Raw genomic sequence first — 23,542 nt, 5'->3', positions numbered from 1 at the left:
TTACTTGACACCTCTGCACTTCTGTCCAAAGTAATTTACAAATGAGGAGAGCAATAAAAGAAGATAAAACAACAAAAGAGTAATAATATGCTCCAGCAGTAAGTCTAGCACAGTACACGTAGCAAGGTGTTTTTAAAAAAATAAATAAAATAGAAATAGAATAGAAAGTGTTAGAATAATTAAGCCGTTTCTTGAAAGACTCAGCAGCTCGGGTTGAGTTAGGCAGGTCATTCCACCAGCAGGGAACAGTCCAGGAAAAGGTCTGTGAATAGGATTTTGTGTCTTTTTGGAACGGCACCACAAGGCGCCGTTCACTTGCAGAAATCAATCTTCTGGTGGGCACATTGGTGTGAAGTAGTGAGTTTAGGTATAGGGGTGCAGAGCCAGTGGTTGTTCTATGACAGCAAAAGTGCCTTGAATTTTATGTGAGTGGTTATTGGCAACCATTGCAAATTGATAAAGAGAGGCATTGTGGATCAGTTACAGAGGTCTGACATTTCAAGAGACCATTACAATAGTCCAGTCTGGATAGAACAAGAGCTTGAATAAAGCTGTGGCATTCTCCGATAGGAAGGGCCGGATCTTGAAGGAGCTATGGTTGATGAGTCTACCTGAATGGAGAAGTTGTGATGAAGCAGTTCTGTCTTAGAAAGGTTGGGTTTGAAGGTGATGGTCCTTCATCCAACAAGAAATGTCTGTCAGGCAGGCTGAGATGCTACTGTCGGATGAGAGGTAGCTCTGTGTCATCAGCTTAGCAGTAATAGGAAAAGCCATATTTCTGAATGATAGATTCTAGTGATGTCATGTTGATGGAGAAAGAAAGTGGTCTAAGCACTGAGCCTTGAGGAACCCCGATAGTTAGATGTTGTGACTTTGACACCTTACCCCTCCAAAGTACCCTGAAGGACCTACCTGGAGTGCAGTTCCTGAGATGCCCTTCATCATGAGTGTTGACAGGAGGATTTGGTGGTTAAATGTGTCAAAACCAGCAGACAGATCCAGCAAGATGAGTACTGATAATTGGGAAGCTTGTCTTGCCAGTCTCTTTGTTGAGAATTCCTATGGATCACATGACGTAGCCAGTCATGGGAGGAGCTAAGTCTCCTCAGGTGCACTTAAAGGGTTAGTTCACCCAAAAATGAAAATAATGTCATTAATGACTCACCCTCATGTCGTTCTAAGCCCGTAAGACCTCCGTTCATCTTCGGGACACAGTTTAAGATATTTTAGATTTAGTCCGAGAGCTTTCTGTCCCTCCATTGAAAATGTATATACGGTATACTGTCCTTGTCCAGAAAGGTAATAAAAACATCATCAAAGTAGTCCATGTGACATCAGTGGGTTAGTTAGAAGTTTTTGAAGCATCGAAAATACTTTTTGGTCCAAAAATAACACAAAATAAGACTTTATTCAGCATTGTATTCTCTCCCGGGTCTGTTGTCAATCCTTCACAGTTACGCTGATGGCGTAAGACGCTGATGACGTGTTATCTGGTGCGCCCGAGCTTCATTTATAGACTGAGGGAAACGCACGCTGTAAAAGTGTCTCATCCGCGACATGCACATTTACGCACCATTAAAAAAATGATATCCACGCAAACAATGTAGAATAGCTTGAATATAGCGTGCGTCTCCCTCAGACTATAAATGAAGCTCGGGCGCACCAGATAACACGTCATCAGCGTCTTACGTCAGCAGCGTCACTGTGGAGTCGTGAACGCAGATTCACAACAGACCCGGGAGAGAATACAATGCTGAATAAAGTCTTATTTTGTGTTATTTTTGGACCAAAAAGTATTTTCGATGCTTCAAAAACTTCTAACTAACCCACTGATGTCACATGGACTACTGTGATGATGTCTTTATTACCTTTATGGACATGGACAGTATACCGTATATACATTTTCAATGGAGGGACAGAAAGCTCTCGGACTAAATCTAAAATATCTTAAACTGTGTTCCGAAGATGAACGGAGGTCTTACGGGCTTAGAACGACATGAGGGTGAGTCATTAATGACATTATTTTCATTTTTGGGAGAACTAACCCTTTAATGTTTTATAAATTACTATTGTTTGGTGTGTTGGTGTGTGCCACATGCAGTGGAAGCAGACTGTCCTTTCTTTCTCTCCTAATGAGAGCCTTTGTAGAGTTGATGTGTTCCTGACAATGTAAGTTTGTGCCCTTCTGATTTGGTTCATAATGTTGATTCTTGAGATTCTGTTTGGGTCTAATTCTGAAGTGTTTTATGTGATTAATGATATGTATTAGTTGAAGTTCTATGGTGTGAATTGTATTTAAGATTCTGTTTGTTGTTTTTGTTTATAGAAACCATACAACTCTATATCTGATTCCCATTCCACTCTATGGCTGATTCACGATCTGTTACTGAATGTGTTTTGGAAAAGTCACACCCCTTACCATAACCGTGAGTTTCAACACACTACTAATGCAACTCAACCAAAACCTCAGCCCTTTTTTTTTTTGCGTATGTGTATGACTATAAACTGCTATGCTGCCACAATGTCAGATAAAAACTTCAAAGTAAACAGAGACTTCTATCAAGCCAGTCTTCAGATAAAACCTCAGTTGAAAGTTGTCTTTATCTTATGCTGAATGTGATATCACTGCATGCATACATTAGCAATCAGTATGACAGCATGACAGAAAGGCAAGGCGTCTTTACACTGCCGCTTATGGATGGCTGATTGTCAAGTGTTGCCCAGCTTATACTATATGGCCAAAAGGTCACCCTTCAACCTCTGCATTCACATGAGCACAGTGTTTTAATCAGCATTTGAAGAAGATCAGCGGGATCATAGATGATGTAAGAGGAAAGTAAATAGCAATGAAGGGTGGGGTGGGGGGAATGTATTCAATTTATGAGACGTAGTTAAAGTAGACTACCCGTGACGTTAAGGTCTGTAAAGTCTGTCTGTGCACAATCTACAATGAAAGATTCCGAAGGTTTTCAGTTCATGTGTGAAGCTCTTTGTAAGTGCTTGCAAATACACTTTGTGCAAAAATCAAAGCTATTTAAAAAAAAAAGGAATTGCCCATAGGACAACATGACATTGCAGATTTGTGACCCTGGATCACAAAACCAGTCATAAGTCGCACGGGTATATTTAGCCACCAATACATTGTATAGGTCAAAATGAATGCTTTTTCTTTTATGCCAAAAATCATTAGGATATGTTCCATGAAGATATGTAGTACATTTCCTACCGTAAATATATAAAACGTTTATTTTTGTGAGTGAATGCTGCACAATCACAAACATAATTTTTAGAATCATAATTCTAAAAGTCTACTATTTAGATCTCAGCATTTGCAGCCACTACAGACGTCTTACTAGTTTGTGAAGTAGCATCTTGTGTTTGTTTTGACAATGTAGTCAATACATAAAACAGGCATGGGACAAGGAGGTATTAAAAATGAATAATGTGAATCATGTGATGGGGGTAGTATTGATGGACTGGTGGAAGATTTTGATAAGCCTCGTGACATGTAAACTTGAGCTGCATCAACACACATTCTGTTGTTTATGAATTCCAAAATAGTGGAAATGATTCATGAAGCATGAGAAAAATTTAAAAAAAAAAATGTATCTTGATTTTATCAAAATAGAGTATGATTTTGTCAATTCTACATTTTAACAATTTAGAATATTTTATGCAATTTATTTTTGTATAACATTTTTTAATTTATTTTATATTTATTTAATCATTTTATAAAATGAGTGATCATGATTGATATTTTTGATGGAAGTTTTAATGGAATTAGAAGAAATTTCTAAATATAATCCATCCCTTGGCGGTCACTGCTGTGGGATTTTTTTATTTTTTATTTTCTGGACACATGAAATGCTCAACCCATCATTAAGCACTGACCATGTTTCAAAACAAAGCTGCTGTTTTTGACCCTGAGAGGAAGTTTGTTTAACAGCATGCGCGATTATATACATGAGACTTTGGGAACTCTGAAAACACTCCTGTAAAGCCATTCATTACATTCTGATGCAGTAAAATCAGTAACCCACTGGTCATTATCCCCTCATGTCATCTGAAGTAATTAGATCCCTCTTAGAGTGTCCCTTTAGCATTCCCCTCCAGTTAGGGCTTCTCTCATCCTCTCTTTCCCACATTAATTACCACTGGTATACAATTAGCAACCCACCTTCCATGCCAGTGATTCCCAATCCCAATCTATTTCTAATTCTCAATGGTTCATCAAAGCCCACAGGTACTGGCTCAGGAAACAGATGACTGGATAATGAAGAATAGAGGCTGGATTAGTCTTCTGATTTGGTATTAGTGGTGTCAGGAACTCTTATCTTCACACAAACATCCACCGACTCTGTTTATCGTCCTATTGTCCCCCCACATATTTGCTCTGAGACTTGTTCAATACTAATAGGGTTTCTAAGTATCACGAGATGCCAAGAGCACTGTTTCAACCTATATTGATGTGTGTATAGCGTGTGGATTTGCATATCACTGATTGTGTGGGTACTGCTCTATGTTTGCCAGTATATAACTCAATATCAACTGGGATTTGATCAGCAAACCTATTCGCTTCAGTATTAATGCCTTGCATGCCATTCTGTCTTTATTAAGACACAAGCACACTCATTAATCTCTGTGTCAGAAACCCATAGCTTAGCCTTTTTGTTGGTCTTACTATGAGTATTTCATCAGATATACTGGTAATTTATTCACTAACTGTCTGCAGTGTTTAATTCCTTCTTTTTTTAGCAGATTATTTAAGACAAAACAGTAGACGTTGCTATTTAAAGTTATAGTTCACCCAAAAATGAAATTGTGTCAGCATTTGCTCACTCTTGTGTCATTTCCAACTTGTATGACTCGCTTTCTTCGGCAGAACACAAAAGAAGATATTTTGAAGAGCATTGGTGAGACATTTTTCAAAAGATCTACTTTTGTGTTTCACAGAAGAAAGTCATACAGGTTTGGAATGACATGACAGTGAGGAAATGATGACAGAATTTTCATTTATGGATGGATATATCCTTTTAATGCCCTGTGGCTTGATTATCAGGGGCCTGGAAATGTAAAATGTATATTTGAGTTTGTAATAAATATATGTGCATACAGCATGCATGGTGTGTTCATTTTCACAATTTATGCCATTTGTTTATTATATTGTGCCTTATATTTTCCTGTATGATTTCTTGTCATTCAGACATGAGAAAAACATGTCAGAATAAAAAAACAAAAAAACAAATCAATTTTACTCAAAATCAATTAGATTTTTACAATAATTACAACATAATGTTTGAATTACAAGAATCTATAACATTATAGCCTTTATATTTGCGATTATATTTTTAATAATTAAATAACAATAAAATAATCTTGCTAGAAAGAGAATGTAAAATATGATGGGTTGAGCATTTCATGTGTCCAGAAAAATAAATAAATAAATCCCACAGCAGTGAAAATCATTTTTGAGAAATGAAACCCCCCCCTGAATGTGTATATTTACACATGTGGGCGATGATGAATGTTTTAGAGAGGGTGGAAAAACGGAAAAGTGCTTTTCTATACATAAAAAAAGCAAAAATCACTAAAAGGTCTAAGGGTGAGGGGGAAAAAAAGAGAAAAGAGACAAAAGAGAGAACACACTATATTGTTATTTTCAACAGACAGGATCATATCTCATTTTTAAGCACCCACTTTTACACCTACATGGTGCACACACACAACAGTGCGGTAAAAAGTCATACATTGCGCAAGAGCTACAAGTACCCGCACTGTGCAAAAAAATACACTTTTTGGACAATGTCTGACATTGACGTCACGCAATTTCCTTTCCGAATGAATGTTATTTGACAGTGTCACCTATTAAAACACATAGGCTACAGACACTCACGCAGTGTCATTCACAACACTTCAGCTATTTTGAGGCCTCTTCAGTCGATGTTATCTGCACTAAGTATCTGTGTGCTGCTTTTGTCTCGTGAACCGCAAATGCCTTTTGCCCCGTGAGCACCATTCAAAGCAACTGGCTATATGTTTGGTTTAGCTGTCAACTCTGTGTGAGGAAACTGAGCATGAATGCTTGAACTAAAGAAAAACAAGGGATGTACTTTAAAGCAGGGGGTTTCAAACTGCTGCCTAAGGATCCCTAGGGGGCTGCAAGGGACGGTCCGTGCAAGTCTAGAAAAACGGTGTAAAAAATGTAACAAAATAAATACAATTAAAATGAAATACAATAAAAAATAGGATTAACCAAATAAACAAATAAATTTGAATAAATTAAGCTAAACATTGATTAAAATAAATGCATTGATTTAAAATATTAAAAAAAATAAATAAAGCATGGTAATAGTGAGTAGAAAAATAACAGAAAATATCACTTTCAAAATACTATTTACACATTATATATTAATATCACAGCATACATTTTGTAATACATGAACATACTAGCTTTTAAATTTTAAAAGCACCAAGTTCCAAATTTAAAAGCACCAACTTTCAAAAAGCAATATGCAAATATTTGGTGGTCCTTGGGATCTAAAAGATCAAAAATCCCTGGTTTAAAGGATTCTGAATGTGTGAAGTTTCACCCCCATAATAAGATACTATCTTTATCTACTGAATATATATATATATTTAAATCCGTCATTATTAATTCTTGACTAAATCTGTTTTAGTGCTGTTAATATGTAACCCCTTTGTTGTCTGTTTTTGTTTTATAATTGCCAAGATTCTTTTAAAATCTGTAGGATTTACGTAAATCCTATTTCACTTATGTTATGTCAGGAGATCTTAAAGTCTTTTTTGTAAAATCCATCGGGTCTAATCCCTTATTATATCAACTTATGCAAGTTTTGCCTGTAATAATAAATCCACTCGGATGGAGTTTGTGCTTTTGGACTGAAATGAAACAGTGTTTGCTAATGCAATCAGCAAGCATCTCTTATTACATAGGCAGCTGGCCTTTTATGTATCAGGTCACATTATCTTATGCCAAAGGATGGCACTGTATCAAAAGAAGAAAAAGATGTGGTGATTTCTGGGTGAGCAGAAATCAAACGCATCCAAAAACCTTTCAAAATGATTTGATTTTAAATGTATAACAATGAAATTACCAGTTGGATTGTTGTGAGACGAAGTGATGGCAACCATGCAAACGTTTTACAAGAAAGGTTATAAAACGGAGACCTGGGCTTCAAGATGTCCTTTGAACAGACAGGGAGCTTTTTACAATTTCCTGGAGAGTTATAGGCAAACATGATGACTTATTCAACATCCGGACATCCGTTCCAGCATAATCCTGTTCAAATAAATAAGACAAGAGGCAGGGCAAATCAAAAAAATGTCAATAAATAAATAAATACAAATCTGAACAGAATGAAAAAGAAGACAATACAGCAGGGAGTAAAGAAGTTTCAGGGCTTGTCAAAATAAAGGGAAAAAGGAGAATAATAGAAACGCTGAAGGTCATGGTGGAACTAAAGGTGTGAGACTGACTGCAGAAAAATAATACAGATGGTAAAAAATAAAAAATAATAATGCAGATGCTGGTTAAAGCAAAAACAACTGAAGCAAAGAATAAACAGCATTTTTGATCAAATGTAATTTGATTATTTTTATGTTTTTATATTATAATATAATATAATATAATATAGGGCTGTTGAATGCTTGATTTGACCAAAGTTCTAAGGTGTGCAATTATTTTCCAACCCCATTTCATGCCCATTTTCAGGGGAACACGGTTAAAGTAGTTCCTGGCTTGACCGCATTATTCCATATCCCTTCGCCAAATTATTTCAGTTACATCCGCTTCCCGTCGTGGCCGTATTACCACCTCGGGTGTGCATTATTTTTTATAATGATTTAACGGCCCGTCGTCAATTATTCCTTACATTAATATAGTATAAAAAAATAAAAAAACATAATATAATATAACAACATAACATAACATCTATGAGTGATACATTTTTGTCCTCACCTGTAGGGGGCGATGAACGGATGAACTGCATTAGTAACAGCAAGTTTAATTGCGGCAGGTGAGTGATGCATGTCAGTCGTTCTTTCTTTACTCAGTCAAGATATTGATTTTAATTTGTATCTTAACTCTTTCAATGTAAACTGTGTGAAATATTGGGGGGATTTTGCGGAGCATGGTGGACTTTAACGAGCACCGGGTGATATCTAACGTTTGCCTCGTTTTGCTTGATTTCTTCCCACATTAATGCTGAGGCCTTTTTATTTTAACAATTGTGCGTGGGTCGATTGGGAACATGGAAAGTGCCTTTTTCCCCTCATAGTCCTAATTCTGCATAATGGATAACCACACTTTAAAGGAGTTCGTACCCTTGAGCTGTTTGTGTCCGTCAAAGAAGCAGACAGCTTTTGTAAGCAACGTGCCCTGCCCCTGAATGATTTTCTAATACACTTTCATACATGGAACTGCTGGGGCCGGGTGATTAAACCATCAATATTATATGATTCATATAAGTATTATCACGATGACACACTCGAGTTTTCTAACGTGAGTCATATATTAAAAATAAAAGAGTTGCTCGTGCTGCTTCCGTGCGTTATGTTTTGGTTGAGCGCATGCGCGTGGCTGAGCTGTGCTCGTGAAGTAGAGCTTCAGGTGCTCTCCTCGCGGCTCATCAAGTCTCGTGCGGGGTTGGTGAGTCACTTTGCTGGTAAAATAATAATACGCGGATCATTATTGTCGTGTAGTAGCCTACGTTTTCATGTGTCAAATATCCTAAGTCCTAATAAGTCCTCATATACAATCAATAATGATTAATTATTTTTAAGGAATAATGCAGTGCTTATTATAAATAAGTTATCAGTGCTTAATATATATAGGCTATATATAAAACACATTTTTTCACATGCTCTCTTAATATCTGAAGAGGCCATATTTTGCCCTTTTGCAAATTCTTGATTTTGTTTTTAAGCCTACAAGAATAGGTTTTCATTCTTGAATTTTCAAAAAGCACAAATTATTTTTCACATATTTTACATTGTAGCAGCACCTCTCTTTCTGTCACCTCTCAATCTGTCAGTAACACTCTTTAGTTCCTGTCTATGATCCTGCCCCATCTTCCGAAAAACACAGTGTGCTCTCTTTGGTCAAATAGAGAATAACTCCATTTGGAGTACACTTTGTGTTGAAAATATATAATAGGCATAATAATAAGTCCTCTTTAATCAAAAATAAGTTCCCCTCCCAGTCTTGCAGCGACATCTCTTCTTTTCTCTGATGACATGAGATCACAGCAATAGCAAACCGCAATCATCCAACCATTCAATCAAATAATTCCTGATGGACAAAATCAAGTTCCGTCCTACATTTGTCTTGTTCAACAAGCAGTTTCACTCGGATATGTCAAAATCCGCTTGTTAATTCATCATGACATTAGGAATGCTGTTTCCTGGTCCATGTTTCTACTCAATTCACTTGAGAATACTATCTCAACAGGAGTTTATGTGCACTATTTATTACACATTTAAGTCCCCCTGTTGTCAATAATTTTAGCCTTTAAAACTCCTATTTGATAACCAATATTACATATTAAAACTTTCTTTTTTCCCTGTGAAAAAAAAAATACATACATTTTTATGAATATGCAAATTAGCCCCACCTCCACTCACTCACACCAGCTCAGAGATCCACTCGGTCAACAGAGGTAAACGCTGCACAATGGTATCGCTCTTTACAACATCTGACACATAACCGTAATTAAAATGATTAGCCTTTTGCCTGACTATGTTATCAAACTGCTAATAATGTGTTGCTAATGTTACCCAAACCATGTCCTGTTTGCCATCTTCTCAGAGTCAGACAGCTGCCTACTAACAATCAGCATCCTTAGAAACGCTTTGAACAACTTAGAGCATTAGTGAGAAAGGAATATAGTTCATCTTAACATAGTAATATACACAGTTCTTCCACTATATTGCTAAATACAAGATTTTTTGTATTAACAGAAAAATATACCGGGATAACCTGGCTTCTCTTGAGACTCTCCTGCTTCAATGAATAGTTAATGATATGCTAAAGCCCGCCCGCACTTTGACGTGATTGGATACGTTGGTGACGTAAGAAACGCCAGCGATTTTAAACCACTTTTTTTTTTTCATCTGCAGTATTAATGAAACAATACTCATCAATGGTGTTGACTTGTGAATTTGCACATGGTTTGTCTTGAAGCATATTAAGCCCTTTTCGCACTGGGTTAGTATTATCTGGGGACCTCTTGTGATTTAGAAATTACCCCCCCACTTCTGAATTTCGTATGGTGCATTCGCACGGGATAACCGAAGCCTGTGATTTTACTTGAAATTACTGACTTCACCCCGGATATGATGTCAATATAGGCTATTGCTTGTAAATGTCTTGTTATTATAGGTCTAGCTGTATGATATATCATAAACAGAAGAAAGTTCCTTACCGCATGCAAGGGCTGGGTACCGAGTTTCGATACTTTTTAGGTATCGACCGAATTGCCTCGATACTATCGAGTATCGAAAAATGGCATGTTGTTCGGTTCCAGATTTCGATACCGCGCACATACTCATATGAGACGCGAGCACACACACACACAAACTCTCCGCGTACATATTCATATGAGACGCGAGGACACACACATAATACCTTAAAGATGTGGAAAAGTCGATCAAAAGTGTGGGTACATTTCTCCAGGCTCGATGCCAACAGCGCGCGCGATGCAGTAGGCTATTGCTGCAAAGACCGGTACCACGATAAATACGATGAAGACCTTGACAGTGCACGGAGTAAACATAAGAGCAGAAAGTTGCTCCGTCTTCGACTGGTAAATGAAGAGATACCTTGTTGATCTGACAGTGTTTATATTGCAATAAATAATAACCTACTGAATGTACACTGCCGTTCAAAAATGTGTTGGTTAGTCAGAATTTTTTTTCAGTAAGGATGCATTAAAGGGGTCATGACATGAGAAACCAAATTTGCCTTGATCTTTTGGTATATAAGAGGTCTTTGTACCATTAAAACGTCCTGCAAGTTTCATAGCTTAAGACGTCCTCCCCATTATAAACGAATCATTTATTTAATCAAGCTCTAAATACAGCTCGTTCTGGATCCATGGTAAGAAGTGACGTCACGGTACGAAGTGACGTACCAGCGTTTGCATATAGACCGCCTCCAGCAGAAGACAACTACGCTTAAAGCGCAAGACAACTACGCTCATTTCGTATCGTTGTCGCGCCCGCGCGCCGCGCGCCTCACAAGTGTTCAGTCGACGGACAGCGAGTGTGTCTGTGTACAGGGAGATTACGACGCCGCAGATGTGCTGTTCCTGGCTGTGGACAAACAACATCTTTGAATACGCTGCGAAAGATCCAGTCGTCAGGGAAAAATGGATGCACTTTATTTTTTGCGGACGTCTCAGTCACGGCAGTGTTAGTTTAAGCGTTTGTTCTATACATTTTAAGGATGACTGTTTTGAGCTTTGCCAGAAAACTGTTGCTCAAAGATAAGTCCGTGCTTACTATTCTGGGCTCAACAACGACGACGCAAACTGTAAGTAATGTATTTAAAACTTTAAACTACTTTTTAAATACGCTGAAAGATCCAGTCGTCAGGGGAAAATGGATGCACTTTATTTTTTGCGGACGTCCCAGTCACGGCAGTGTTCTATACATTTAAGGATGACTGTTTTGAGGAAAAAATCCCAATATGATGCTTGGCTTTGCCAGAAAACTGTTGCTCAAAGATGTTGCCTTTATCAATGCTGCATCTTCAAAGATGGCCTGTCTGTGCATGCATTTTTGTCCGTGGTACACCCTATCATTTCATTGGAATTAGTTCAATAATGTTAAACTGTTAGCAAATAAAGCTATAGGATAATTATGCAACAATAATCCGTTTTCAAGTGTCTCGGGTTAATTTTTTTTTATTAATTCAAAATAGTTTCACTTTCCATGTGGACACGGGCTGATCCAGTCTTCGTTGTTGTGGTGATGGTTCATTTTCCTCTGATTCCGGCTCAAACATAATAAGGCTTTATCATTGCAAGAGCCATCGCTTCGCATGCATCAGCCACTATTAAACAGTTACGCCGAATCCGCAAATGTTCTGGCTGGGGGCGTTAATAATTGATGCATAGGCACTGACGTTAGCCAATCATAACAGTGGGCGTTAACACTGAACTCTTAAAGGGGAAACACCCCCAAAACAGACTGTTTGAATCAGAGGATGAGAAACAGGGTGGGAAAAGGTCATAAATCACTACATTTTAAAAGTTTTTTGTAAAAAAAACTATAGTAATACTATAATTGCACCTAAGGGAACATAATAATAAAATAAAAAAAACCATGTCATGACCCCTTTAAAGTTATCAAAGGTGACATTAAAACATGTGTAATGTTACAAAATATTTCGTTTTTAAATAAATGCTTTTCTTTTGAATTTTTTATTAATCAGAAAATCATGAAAAAATGTATAATAGTTTCCAAAATATTAAGCAGCAAACTGTTTTCATATTTTTGAAGGGTCATGTGACACTGAAGTAATGATTTTGAAAATTCAGCTTTGTCATCACAGGAATAAATTACATTTTGAAATATATTCAAATAAGATTTTAAATTGTAATACTATTTCACAATATTACTTCAGTTTTACTGTATTTTTTTATTTAAAAAATTCAGCTTTGGTGAGCATGAGCATAAAACATTTTTTGTTCCTTTGTGCACTGGCTAAGGAGCATGAGTCAAACTGAAAAAAATAAAACCAAAGTTTTTCTGAGGTAATGTGTTATGTAATCTTGTTAAAATGGATTTCATAAAATCGGTATCGAAAAAAGTATCGTTAGGAACCGGTATCGAAACTGAGGTATCGAAATTGGCACCGGATCGAAAGATTTTGAACGATACCCAGCCCTCCGCATGCTGCTATACATGTCATTCATCTCCATCTAAGCATTCGTTTATCAATATTTTAATCATTCTTCTGATGGTTTTCAGCTTTCTCTTTCTGCAAATTGTATACAGTAGTTGTATGGTGTATAGCGATATGACCCAGCACCCAATATACTATCAAAACAGTCCAACGCAGCCTTCATTCTTCGCGAAAGATGGATAAAAAAGCGAACAGGAAACAAAAACCTTGAAAAAATTATATACGACCCGCCAAATCACAGAGATGCCGATTCGCACAGGACTAATATTATCACGGGACCTCTGTGTTCGCCGGAATATGGTTGGTCATTTGCGGGGGAATTTTTACTTCACAAATTACAGACATGGCCAATTCGCACAGGATTAAGATCACAGACAACTTCCGCAATTATTACAAATAACAACACCAGGTAATACTTATCCCAGCATGCGAATAGAGCTATAGACATATAAACAACATTAAAAGCTTGATTTTCACCACAAGGGGACTTTAACAAGCGGATAGGGACGAAAAGACAGTCACAACTTCAGTTTAAAAGATGAAAACCATATTAGTTTTCTTTTATCACGATATAATGATTAAGTGTATTGTGAATTTAAATGTTTCAAACTAAACATTTTCTTCAGAATATAGTTTTAATTTTTAATCAATTAATACATTTTTGTGTGATAGCAATCACAATCATAACAATTTTGGCATTTACTCATGCTCATGTTGCCAGTTTGTCTGTCATTATTCGCTCACCCTCCTGTTTTTCTAAAACCTTTTTTCTGTGAGAATTCTCAGTCACTTGTCAGTCTTTTTTTGGAAGAAAAAAGTGAAGGGTGACTGAGAATGTAATTTTTTTTCCATGGGAGAAAGAAAGTCTTTGAATTTGGAACAACTGAGAGCGAGTAAATTACAACATCACCCAGAAAGGATTATTATCCTAAATTAAAGCACAATAATCAGTAAGTCTCAGCAATGCATTTAAGATATTATAAAGTTGTGAAGTGATGTATTACATTTAAACTATTCTGTGAATTTGCACAAATCTGAATTTCAAAAGATGATTAAAGAAAAACAACATTATACCCATAGAAATAATTCATTAAAATTCTACACAGTTAGTAGGGGTGGGAATCTTTTACCATCTCACGATTCGATTCGATTCCGATTCTTGAGGCCACAATTCGATTCAAAATCGATTTTCGATTCAAAAAGATTTTCGATTCAAAACGATTCGATTTTATCCATAAAGATTTCTAATCGGGTTTCTGATCATGATCTACTCTCATCTGCTTTGCTATACAGAATGACAAACGGAGACTTTAAAGTGTCTTTTTTACATTTATTAAGTTCAATTCTCAGGGAAGTGCCTTTTATCAAAAACATTGTCTGGTTCTCAATTGCTACTCATTAGTAGGCTAGCTAGCTATAAAATAAGTTGGAACAAAACAAAAGTGCTTCTTCATAATACAAAATGGTTGAAAATAGATGCAGTTTACCACAAATATCATGTACACAACCGGTGAAGACAAAAAAACATCTATATTTCTCAGTCAGACACAGTAACTTAAAGAATAACAAGTTATGAAAATAAAGTGCTTCTTTCAAAATGAATAATAGTCCTACCCCTAATACCTGGCGATGAAGCAACGATAGACCGAGTTTTTTTTTTTTTGCCCTCTCGGAGTTGGCAGGGAGTTTCGTGAAGCACTGCAGTGTGCGTTGGTCTGCAGCTGGCGGCTGACTGTACGTTCACACCGCCGCCGACTTGAGCTACAAAAAAAGCTATAGCCGCCCTGTCAAGGACGCTTGTCAAAAAGTACGGGGAATCTTGTTGACGCTTTGGCCGCTCTGACGTAGCAGCATTCAGTGTCACAATGAAATGTAAACAGAAAAAACAAGCAATGCATTCGGCAGTTTAGGATATCGCACAAGATTTGTCAACACAGAAAACATTTCATCACTGGAGAGTTTTTTTCCCGACACCATCGTATTAATTGATTTTGATTAATATGCGCGAGGGAGAAAGAGAGAGCAGACAGCGCTCGGGTGAGTGCGCGCGCGCGGCCGGCTCTCTCTCTCTGCTCGTTCTTATATATGCCCTGTCAAGCGCGCCCTGTTAAACTGACAGGACTTAAAACACATGCAAATGGTAGGAACGAAAGATCCCCCTCTCATCCATTTGCTTCCTTTTTGTTTTAGTGATTTGCTGCTCATGTCCCGTATAGGCTAGTTACTAAAATGGAGGCGAACAGCCAGCTGATTTTATTTATTTATTAAATCGATTCTTGGACATTTCAGATCGATTCTGAATCGTTGCAAATGAGAATCTAGATTCTTCTGTGAATCGATTTTTTTGGCACACCCCTAACAGTTAGCCTAGGTTTGTAGCTTCAGGTTAGAGACAGTAGTTTCTCAATATGTGTTCTTGTGAACTTGTGAAGTGTCTTCTTTCGCTGGGCAGGTACTGTTCCAATTGAGATTTCACATCTAGTAAAATACTGTTCAAATCCGGACTACTTGCGTAAGTGCGAACTTGGCAAACTTGATATTATGAGAAACGGCTAGTAGGGCTGCATGATATAGCGTTTTAGCATCGATATCGCAATATGTGCATTTTGCGATAGTTACATTGGATGTGCGATGTCAAGTGGATCGTAGTTGATACGCTATCCATACGGACCAGGCACCAGGTTTAAAACGCATGTGATTCTTGGATTAATTGCAAATCATAGAGTGAAAGTTTTGGGTCCTCTCAGTTTAAACTTTCAAGCAATTTTTCTCATTAGTGGCTGACGTATAGCGTCCCATTGAAATGGCCGCTAATGAGGAGTCTATGTATTTATATTTATGGTTTCTATGAGCGCAAATCGAGAATGGCGCGGATATTACGTCATTGATAGGCGACAATGACAAGGGACGAGCCATTATTTAAAACGGGAATTTCTCTGGGAACAAATCCTTGGGAACTTTTGGGATAATGTAAACTACACAACTGCATGAAATATACCACACTGTGAAAGTGTTTTTTGAATATTTTATTACAATAATCTTACATATTATACCTTTAATGTTAATACAACTATAAAAATAGAAATAAAATCACTTTTGTAGACTTAACAAAGATTAATTATATTTAATTTATTCAGTGAAGACTATGCAGTGTTATTTTAGATTTGATTAATCAATTTCTGTACCTGTCCTGAATACTGTCAGACTTGCAAAGGATATTGAGTGCTTTAGCCTATGTTTTTTCAGGTATCTTTGTTTTATTGTATTTATCTATGCTTGGAATTAGCTTTTCTATGCAGATTCACTCCCCTACAAAATCACCCCAATCATTCTAGAATAATTAATTCTTTCCAAATAGACGGATTTATCTAGTGAAACAGTTATCGCAATGTCAGTTTTTTTTTCTAATATCGTGCAGCCCTAACGCCTTGTGTTTGCAAGTACAACAGATAAAGAGTGGCAGACCTGCAGTAGATATTCATGTAGTCTGCACGTTCTCCACAAAATGATCTAGAAAACACTGCATACATTATTTCATGAAACAAAACGACTTAGTAAATGTATCTCTGCTGCATACAAAGTGCTCATTAGTAGTGAAATGAGTGCTACTAATTAAATGGAATGTGAGAAAAAACACAACTGAACAGCCAGAGTTCAAAAGGTACTGCATAACAGAAATGACCCACAAAACTTTTTTGTCCATATTAGTGCATAGTTTTAAAGTCAGGTTCCTGAAGGTACCCTCTTCATTTTTTTTTGTGTTTTTTTTTTTTTTTTTGCCAGAGCTTTTGGCAGTGTTGTTCCTCCCTTAGGTTGATTTTTAATGAAATTGAGTAATGAGATAGAAACAAGGCCAGAAACATATTTCGGTATGCAGATGCCAGGTCCCTTGAACATACTTAAAAGTGCACTCTTCTGTTGCTGTGGTGGTAATAAACTTTAGTACTCAATGGGGTGATAGTTAGCTTCAAATGTTTGTGCCATTAAAGTGGATGTGTTATTATTCAGGTGTCTAGCTAATATAAAAATGACTTTAAAAGGATAGTTCACCCAGAATAGAAGATTCTTGCATCTTTTAGTCACCCTCATGTCATTCCAAAAGATATTTTGAACAGTTTTGATGACCATTGAGTTTCATTGTATAAATAAAACAAAAAACAAAGTATTTTCATGTTCCACAGGAAAAAAAGAAAGCCATACAGGTTTGGAAAACACAAACTGGCTATAAATACACTTTACTTTACACTAATGCCTGTTATAGCACTCCTTGAGTTGTGTTATGTTTTCTGACACGTTTCGTAATGCAACAATGAACAAAATGAAAAAAGCTTAGTTCATTTCTGCAATGCAGAGGTGGATGTGGAGAAAAGGAGTGAGAAATGAAAACCGGACTAAATAGAGATAGCCTATGGAGATGTTCGGAGATGAAATAATTGTAGCTACAGGGGCAAAGTTTGATGAACAGTGAGATACACAGCTTTGGAGAGAGATGGGGATAATGACGTGTTTGAGGGTGCTGGGGAGAATGAGATTTTAGGTCTGGTCTTGTTTGTTCTTGTGCTGTTATTATTGGAGAGAGGAAGCTCATTGGATTTCAATATTAATGTCGACACATTTATACAGCTTGAAAACTTCCAACATGTGGTCCCTCAATCTTCTAGAAGGATACTAGAATTTTCTATATACATTTTCCTTGTCTGTTTTATGTTTGGTCAGCAGTTAGATGTCATCAATAATTTTTCAGTCAGCTCAGCAGAACTGATGCTAAGCTTCATCTTTTTCAGATAATAGAGGTCATTTAGTATTATGGCTGGGGGATATGGCCAAAAAAAAAAAAACTACAGTATGTAGATTTTTGGGCTGAATGTCGGTATCTATCTCTGTATTTTGTACTTTTTTTCTATTTGGGTTAACATTTTTTAAAAATTTATCTTAAAGGTTATTTCACATCCCGCAAAGTCACAAGCATCTGACGGGGCAAGCCACATTAAACTATACTTGTTAACTATATCTTGCAAGTTATTTTGATGTTTGGGACAAATTGGATGATAGGCCTATACTTTAATGTAAAAAAATATGGACGATGCACTTTCCCTCTCTTCCATTGAAGAAAAGTGAAGCCGCCAATGAGCCAATATGGCGTTGATCGCACAGACTCAAGGCCCCGCCCCCACACTCCTGCAGAATCAGTTTACTGCAGAACAAATCATTACAATCAATCAATCGGTGTGGAATAAACTGTTATGGAAATGTGGAAATTAAAGTGAAAGCTCCAATCTCCTCCCGAGGATCCCGACTACTTCGCTCAGAGAAGCTGTCAATCACAGCTGTCAATCATGACACCACACTCCTATTTTTATAGCATCAAATAACTAAAACCAAACTTATTTAAAAAAAAAAAAACCCTGAACACTTGAACTGATGATAAAAACTGCCTAAAATGACAGAAAACATGTATTTGAAAAAATTTATTTGATACTGTTTAGTTAGATTACATGGAGAGGGCGGGGTTTATGTCCTATACTGGGACCAACCACCTAGGGGTGATCGAAACGATTTGGCTTAAATTTTCAAGACTTGTGCAGCACACTTTCTCCAAACAATCCAAACCATATGCTATTTCTGAGGACATTTCACAAAGCTCTTTTAGTGGCCATAGCTGCTGAGCTTTAAAAGGACTAAAAGCTAAAATATATATGTAGGAATATCGTCTATTTGCATCTTTTCTTTTTCATTTAAAGATGTGCATTGCCTCCTCCCTCTTGTTGCATCAAGTGTGTATTTGTTCCTGTTTAACTTAAAGTCTCGGAGCGACTCAAAAACTCACCTCTTGAAATAAACAGTATGCATTTTTTATAATCTATCATTTTTATTTCTTCAGGATTACTTCTGATGGTAAGGTAGCAACTCAGTTTGAAGAATCATGGACCCAGACAGCGAAAATCCTTCCAGTAAAACTGCAGTTTCTTTCCAGCCTAAACGCCCCGCGGTAAGACTTTTCATTTCACATGACATATCTTACTGTTATATATGTGTGGTTAGAAGTGCTGAATGTTAAAGATTGCAGAACGTTTAGATTAAAATGACTTCAGGCTAAGACTTAAAGTTAAAAGTTTAAGTTACTTTATCTGTGAATTTCCTTGTGTACTTCATTAATTACTTTAATTCTTTGGAAATCTCTTTTTTTAAACAATGCCAGTAATTCAATCTCTCATGCAGTGGCAATTTAAAGGGATAGTTAATCCAAAAATGAAAATTCTGTCATCATTCATTCACCCTCAAGTTGTTCCAAACCTTTATGACTTTTCTTCTTGTTCTGCTGAACACAAAATAAGATATTTTGAATAATATGGTTAACCAAACATTTGCTGGTCCCCATTGACTTCCATAGTATATGAAAAAAAAGTAAATGGGGCCCATCAACTGTTTGGTTATAGAGATTCCTCAAAATATCTTATTTTGTGTTCAGCAGAAAAAATCAATTCATACAGGTTTGGAACAACTTGAGGGTGAATAAATGATAACAGAAAATGTTTTTTTGGGGTGAACTTTCCCCATTGTGAAAAAAAAAAAAAAAAAGTGGGAATTTGCATGCGGTTTAATATTTTCGAGTCAATTGATTTCACCTACCAATCATAAGAGAGGAACGCAGCTCTATCGAGCCTATCAGAAAGCCCAGAAGCAGGCCGGGTCCTGGCAACATATGTCACGTTAGCGTTGTTGGTTATAGCATGGAGTGCAAGTTTATGAAGCCTGGGGATGATGTCCTACCCATGGGCGTATTTTCCTATGGGGACAGCCACTTTATCGCCACGGAGGGGCCGAGTGTAAAATAGCTCACTGAACGCTCTGATGAGCAGGTACAGCAGTTGCGCAGCGCACAGTCAGTGATGAAACGGCAGAAACAACAACACAACAGGTGACAAGACATAAGAGAACACGCTGTCAGTGAATGATAGGGTTGGGTACCTTAATGTGGTGGCAATAGGGAACCGGTTCCGACGTAAACGGTAGTAACGAGACCGAATAAGAACGGAAATTTCGGTGCCTGACTTTTTTTACCGTACCCCCCGTAAAACATCTCGCGGCACGAATGTTCCAATACATATAAATAAGACATCTCCAGTTAACCAGCAGAGCATTCATTTAGTTTGTTTGTTAAATAAGAGACGATCTAGCGCTGAAATGTGTTTTTTAAATCAAGTGATTTATTTGTGGCTCTTGTGATTTATTTGTGGCTCACGCACACCGCACTATCTTCACTCGGACGCGCGCTTCAATCCCTTGCGGAGACTCTCTATTCGTTCCGGTGAAATTGCAAAATTAAATGCACACAAACGTGTCCCTGCTTGATATACAACCACTGATGAGCATTATCGGTTTTGATGAGAAAAAAAAACTGTACGAATGCGGATTAGAACCCAGAACCTCTGACACGCTTGACGAAAGTTCAGCTGGCTGCCAGTGTCTCTATAGCAAGCAGTGTGTTTATCGTGCAATTTATACGCAAAAATGGGTTTTTACGTGCATATGATACGCAGTTTTCGCGTGCATTTGATACGTACTTCATTGCGTGTAATACACACGCATCCCACACCACTACTAAACCTACCCTAACCAACCCATGCGTATCCTATGCACGTAAAAACTCATTTTCACGTATAAATTACACGATAAACACACTGCTTGCTATAGAGACGCATTTAGTGTGATCGGGTTGCGACATCACAGATGATGATTACAGCAGCCGTTCCTCTTCGGGTAGCATTCAACAGTGAGTGTGACAACGTGTGCAAAATGTTTTAACAAAGTTCCAACACTTCTTTATACGAGGCTATACTGTGTGTGTTAAATATTTCTGCTTAGTGTCAGATATTTCTCTGCTTCAAGTAAAAGTCATAATATGTGAAGACAAAATGTTGATCTTAACTTAAGTGTTTTACATCAGTAGCCTATTAAATGGCGCAATTTTTCATTTAATCATAAATCATAAAATCTTTAAATATTTAAGTTAATATTGTGTCCAGTTTGGCCCAGTAAATAAAAGGTATTATTTTTTGACATTGTGTGTGCGGTTTCGTTTAGGTTCGTTTAAGTACCGGTTCAAGAACCGTTTAAGCACCGGAACCGTTTAAAAAATACAGAGTAGGTACTGGTATCGGATAAAACCCAACCAATACCCAACCCTAATGACCTACACACACACACGACACACACACACAAACACACACACACACGACACACAGAAAGACGTACGATATCGCACAGACAGCGCGCCAGTATAGAGTTCTCTTTTCGAGCTTGAACGAACAATAACACACATTTATGCCAAAATTTCTGTTTTGTCGAGTATCCTCACCAGAACAGTCTTAAATGAGTTAAATAAAATCTTAAATGGAAGTGAAGAGTAGTGTGAGAATGAGTTGTGTGAGATCCTGTCAGCAGAGGCAGATCTTAAAGTGACAGCAGCCATTAATTCTCTCTGTCAGTAAAGTTAACCAAAGAACAAAGGGAACATAGAAAATTACTCACTGCTCTTGACTAAAGAACGCTTGTAGCTTTAATAAGGATTAATCTATATTTCATTTATAATTTATGCAGTGCGGACTGTTATATAACCTTATTCAGTTTCTGTATATTTCCTACCTGTTAGATAGGAAAGGTACGGGTAAATATGACATTTATTATGGGTTTAAGTGAGGATTGTTTTAAGTTCACTTAAATTAAAAGTTGTTGTATTTTTTGAAGCCTAATAAATGTTTAAAATTTGGGGGGTAAATCATTTTCATCGAGACATCAGGATAGCTATATTAATATTAGTGATACTGGCCTTCATTCATAAAAATATGCCATTAACATACAGCCATAATACTTGAAAATAAATGGTGCCATTGAGGTTAAGTCCGTCTGTGCAGGACTGTAATCTCATGGCGTACTGAACGCGCCCCACCCCCTGCTGCCCCGCCCAGCCCTAGCCCATTGCTGAGGTTGATCTCACTTTAATTTATGTCACAAAACAAATTTTCTGATTAAATAGTAATTAGGGGTGTAACGATACACGTATTCGACCCGCAAATTTTCGTGTGTCTTATGTGTACATGACGAATACAACGTTGTAGCCTAACCACCATTAACAACCACCAATAAGTGCAATAAGCTCTGCGTTTTGTTACTTTCTAATAAGAAACAGTATTTCATCATTCAAATGATGTCCATTTTATCACGAAATTCAAACAATAAATGCCATTTTGACGCTCTTTAACGTGGCGTGATGGATCACTATATAGGCCCCTCAGTTTAAGCAGCAGCGCGAGTGGAGTACGAGTGAATGCGTTCATCTCTTCCTAATAAACATGAATGAGCATCTGAAGATATGTTGAAAGATACAGTACAACTTACTGAAATGTATTATATCGTGTTATCGCTCAATCGGTGTTTCAACAGCTGAAAGACATCAGTAAATCAGCTTGTAAACAATATCCCATGGAACATTACATTTACCTCAGGCAAGTCATTCAGTGTCCACAGCTTGTTAGCTTTCTAGATGTTTGTATATGTTGACAGCCACTGTGTAAATAATTATATTTCAACAACGAATTGGAGTAAAAACATAACTATATTGTGCAATTTGCATACAATTTGTTATTTGAGTGTTGATTATTATATCTAAGAGTAAATAGCAACTGAATTTAGGCTAATAGTTTGGTAATAGCTCTGTTAACATTTAATATTATAGTAATGTGCAAGTGACAAAAATAATTTTGTTATCCTCAAGAAACTTTTTAATTATTACTGAATTCATTTAAAGACAGACACAATTTGTTCAGGAAACCACTGTTTAATAGGGGTGTCGAAATTGATAGTTTCTACGATGCATCGCGATGCAGACGAGGACCATTTGGTATTGGTTCAGTAATAGACTAGTGATCGACCGATATTGATTTTTTAAACCGATACCGATTATTTGCATGTTGACATGCCCGATAACCGATATGCAGAACCGATATTTATTTACTGTTATACTTCTGTTTTTGACACAATTATTACAACACAACTGAACTGAACTGAACAAACAATTTTATTTATAACAATCACTCCCTCCTGTTTCCAAAAAAAAAACTCACTCGCTCTTGATTCCGGAATATTTTAACTAATTTGAGATTTTAAAAGGCTATTTTGTTGGTGTCCCCTCAGCACTCGGTGGTGCCCTACGCACAGCGCACGCGCCTGGTGGGAGCGGCGGCGCTGATGCGTGGAAATAATAAATAATGAATTTCCACAGAGCTGTGTTTATTTAGATGTGTATTAGCGAAATAATGGTTATGTAATAAGTGCTAATATCATTTAGGGTGTTTTAAACAAGTGAATCTTGTTAAAAGTTTCATGCAGTGGCCGTGCATGAGCATTCCTGATCATCAACCCAGTGAGTGCTCAGCAATATGAACAAACTTTTTTTACGCGACTAATGGTGAGCGAATACAACAGAGAGAGAATAAAATTCAGCGCTTTTATTTACAACATGCACTCATTCACGTTGGTTTTATTTAATTAATGTAAAGTTACGTCTTTATTGAGACAGGACGCAACGGATTAGGCTGACTCCGTGATTTTTTT

General features: G+C 37.0%; 1 protein-coding gene across 5 annotated transcripts in view; it reads left to right on the top strand.

Annotated features, from left to right (window-relative positions):
* Positions 1–2,075: 2,075 nt before the first annotated feature.
* gpat2 (glycerol-3-phosphate acyltransferase 2, mitochondrial) overlaps positions 2,076–23,542 on the top strand; it is a 69,073-nt gene continuing 47,606 nt past the window's right edge. Inside the window, exons 1-4 of one of the 5 annotated variants that reach the window (XM_079638696.1) lie at positions 2,076–2,169; positions 2,327–2,426; positions 7,985–8,036; positions 18,810–18,917. In XM_079638696.1, coding sequence (XP_079494822.1) covers positions 18,852–18,917 — 66 coding nt within the window. In that variant the 5' untranslated portion in view covers positions 2,076–2,169; positions 2,327–2,426; positions 7,985–8,036; positions 18,810–18,851. Of the gene's footprint in view, positions 2,170–2,326; positions 2,427–7,957; positions 8,050–8,562; positions 8,669–18,809; positions 18,918–23,542 lie in introns of those variants that run through there. The other 4 variants (XM_079638699.1, XM_079638697.1, XM_079638698.1 and 1 more) reach the window with 4 other exon arrangements.

This window comes from Phoxinus phoxinus, assembly GCF_949152265.1.
Source record: "Phoxinus phoxinus genome assembly, chromosome: 15".
Classification (NCBI taxonomy): domain Eukaryota; kingdom Metazoa; phylum Chordata; class Actinopteri; order Cypriniformes; family Leuciscidae; genus Phoxinus; species Phoxinus phoxinus.
The sequence above is the reverse complement of the archived record's forward strand: the minus strand, read 5'-3'. Positions and strand labels throughout refer to the sequence as shown.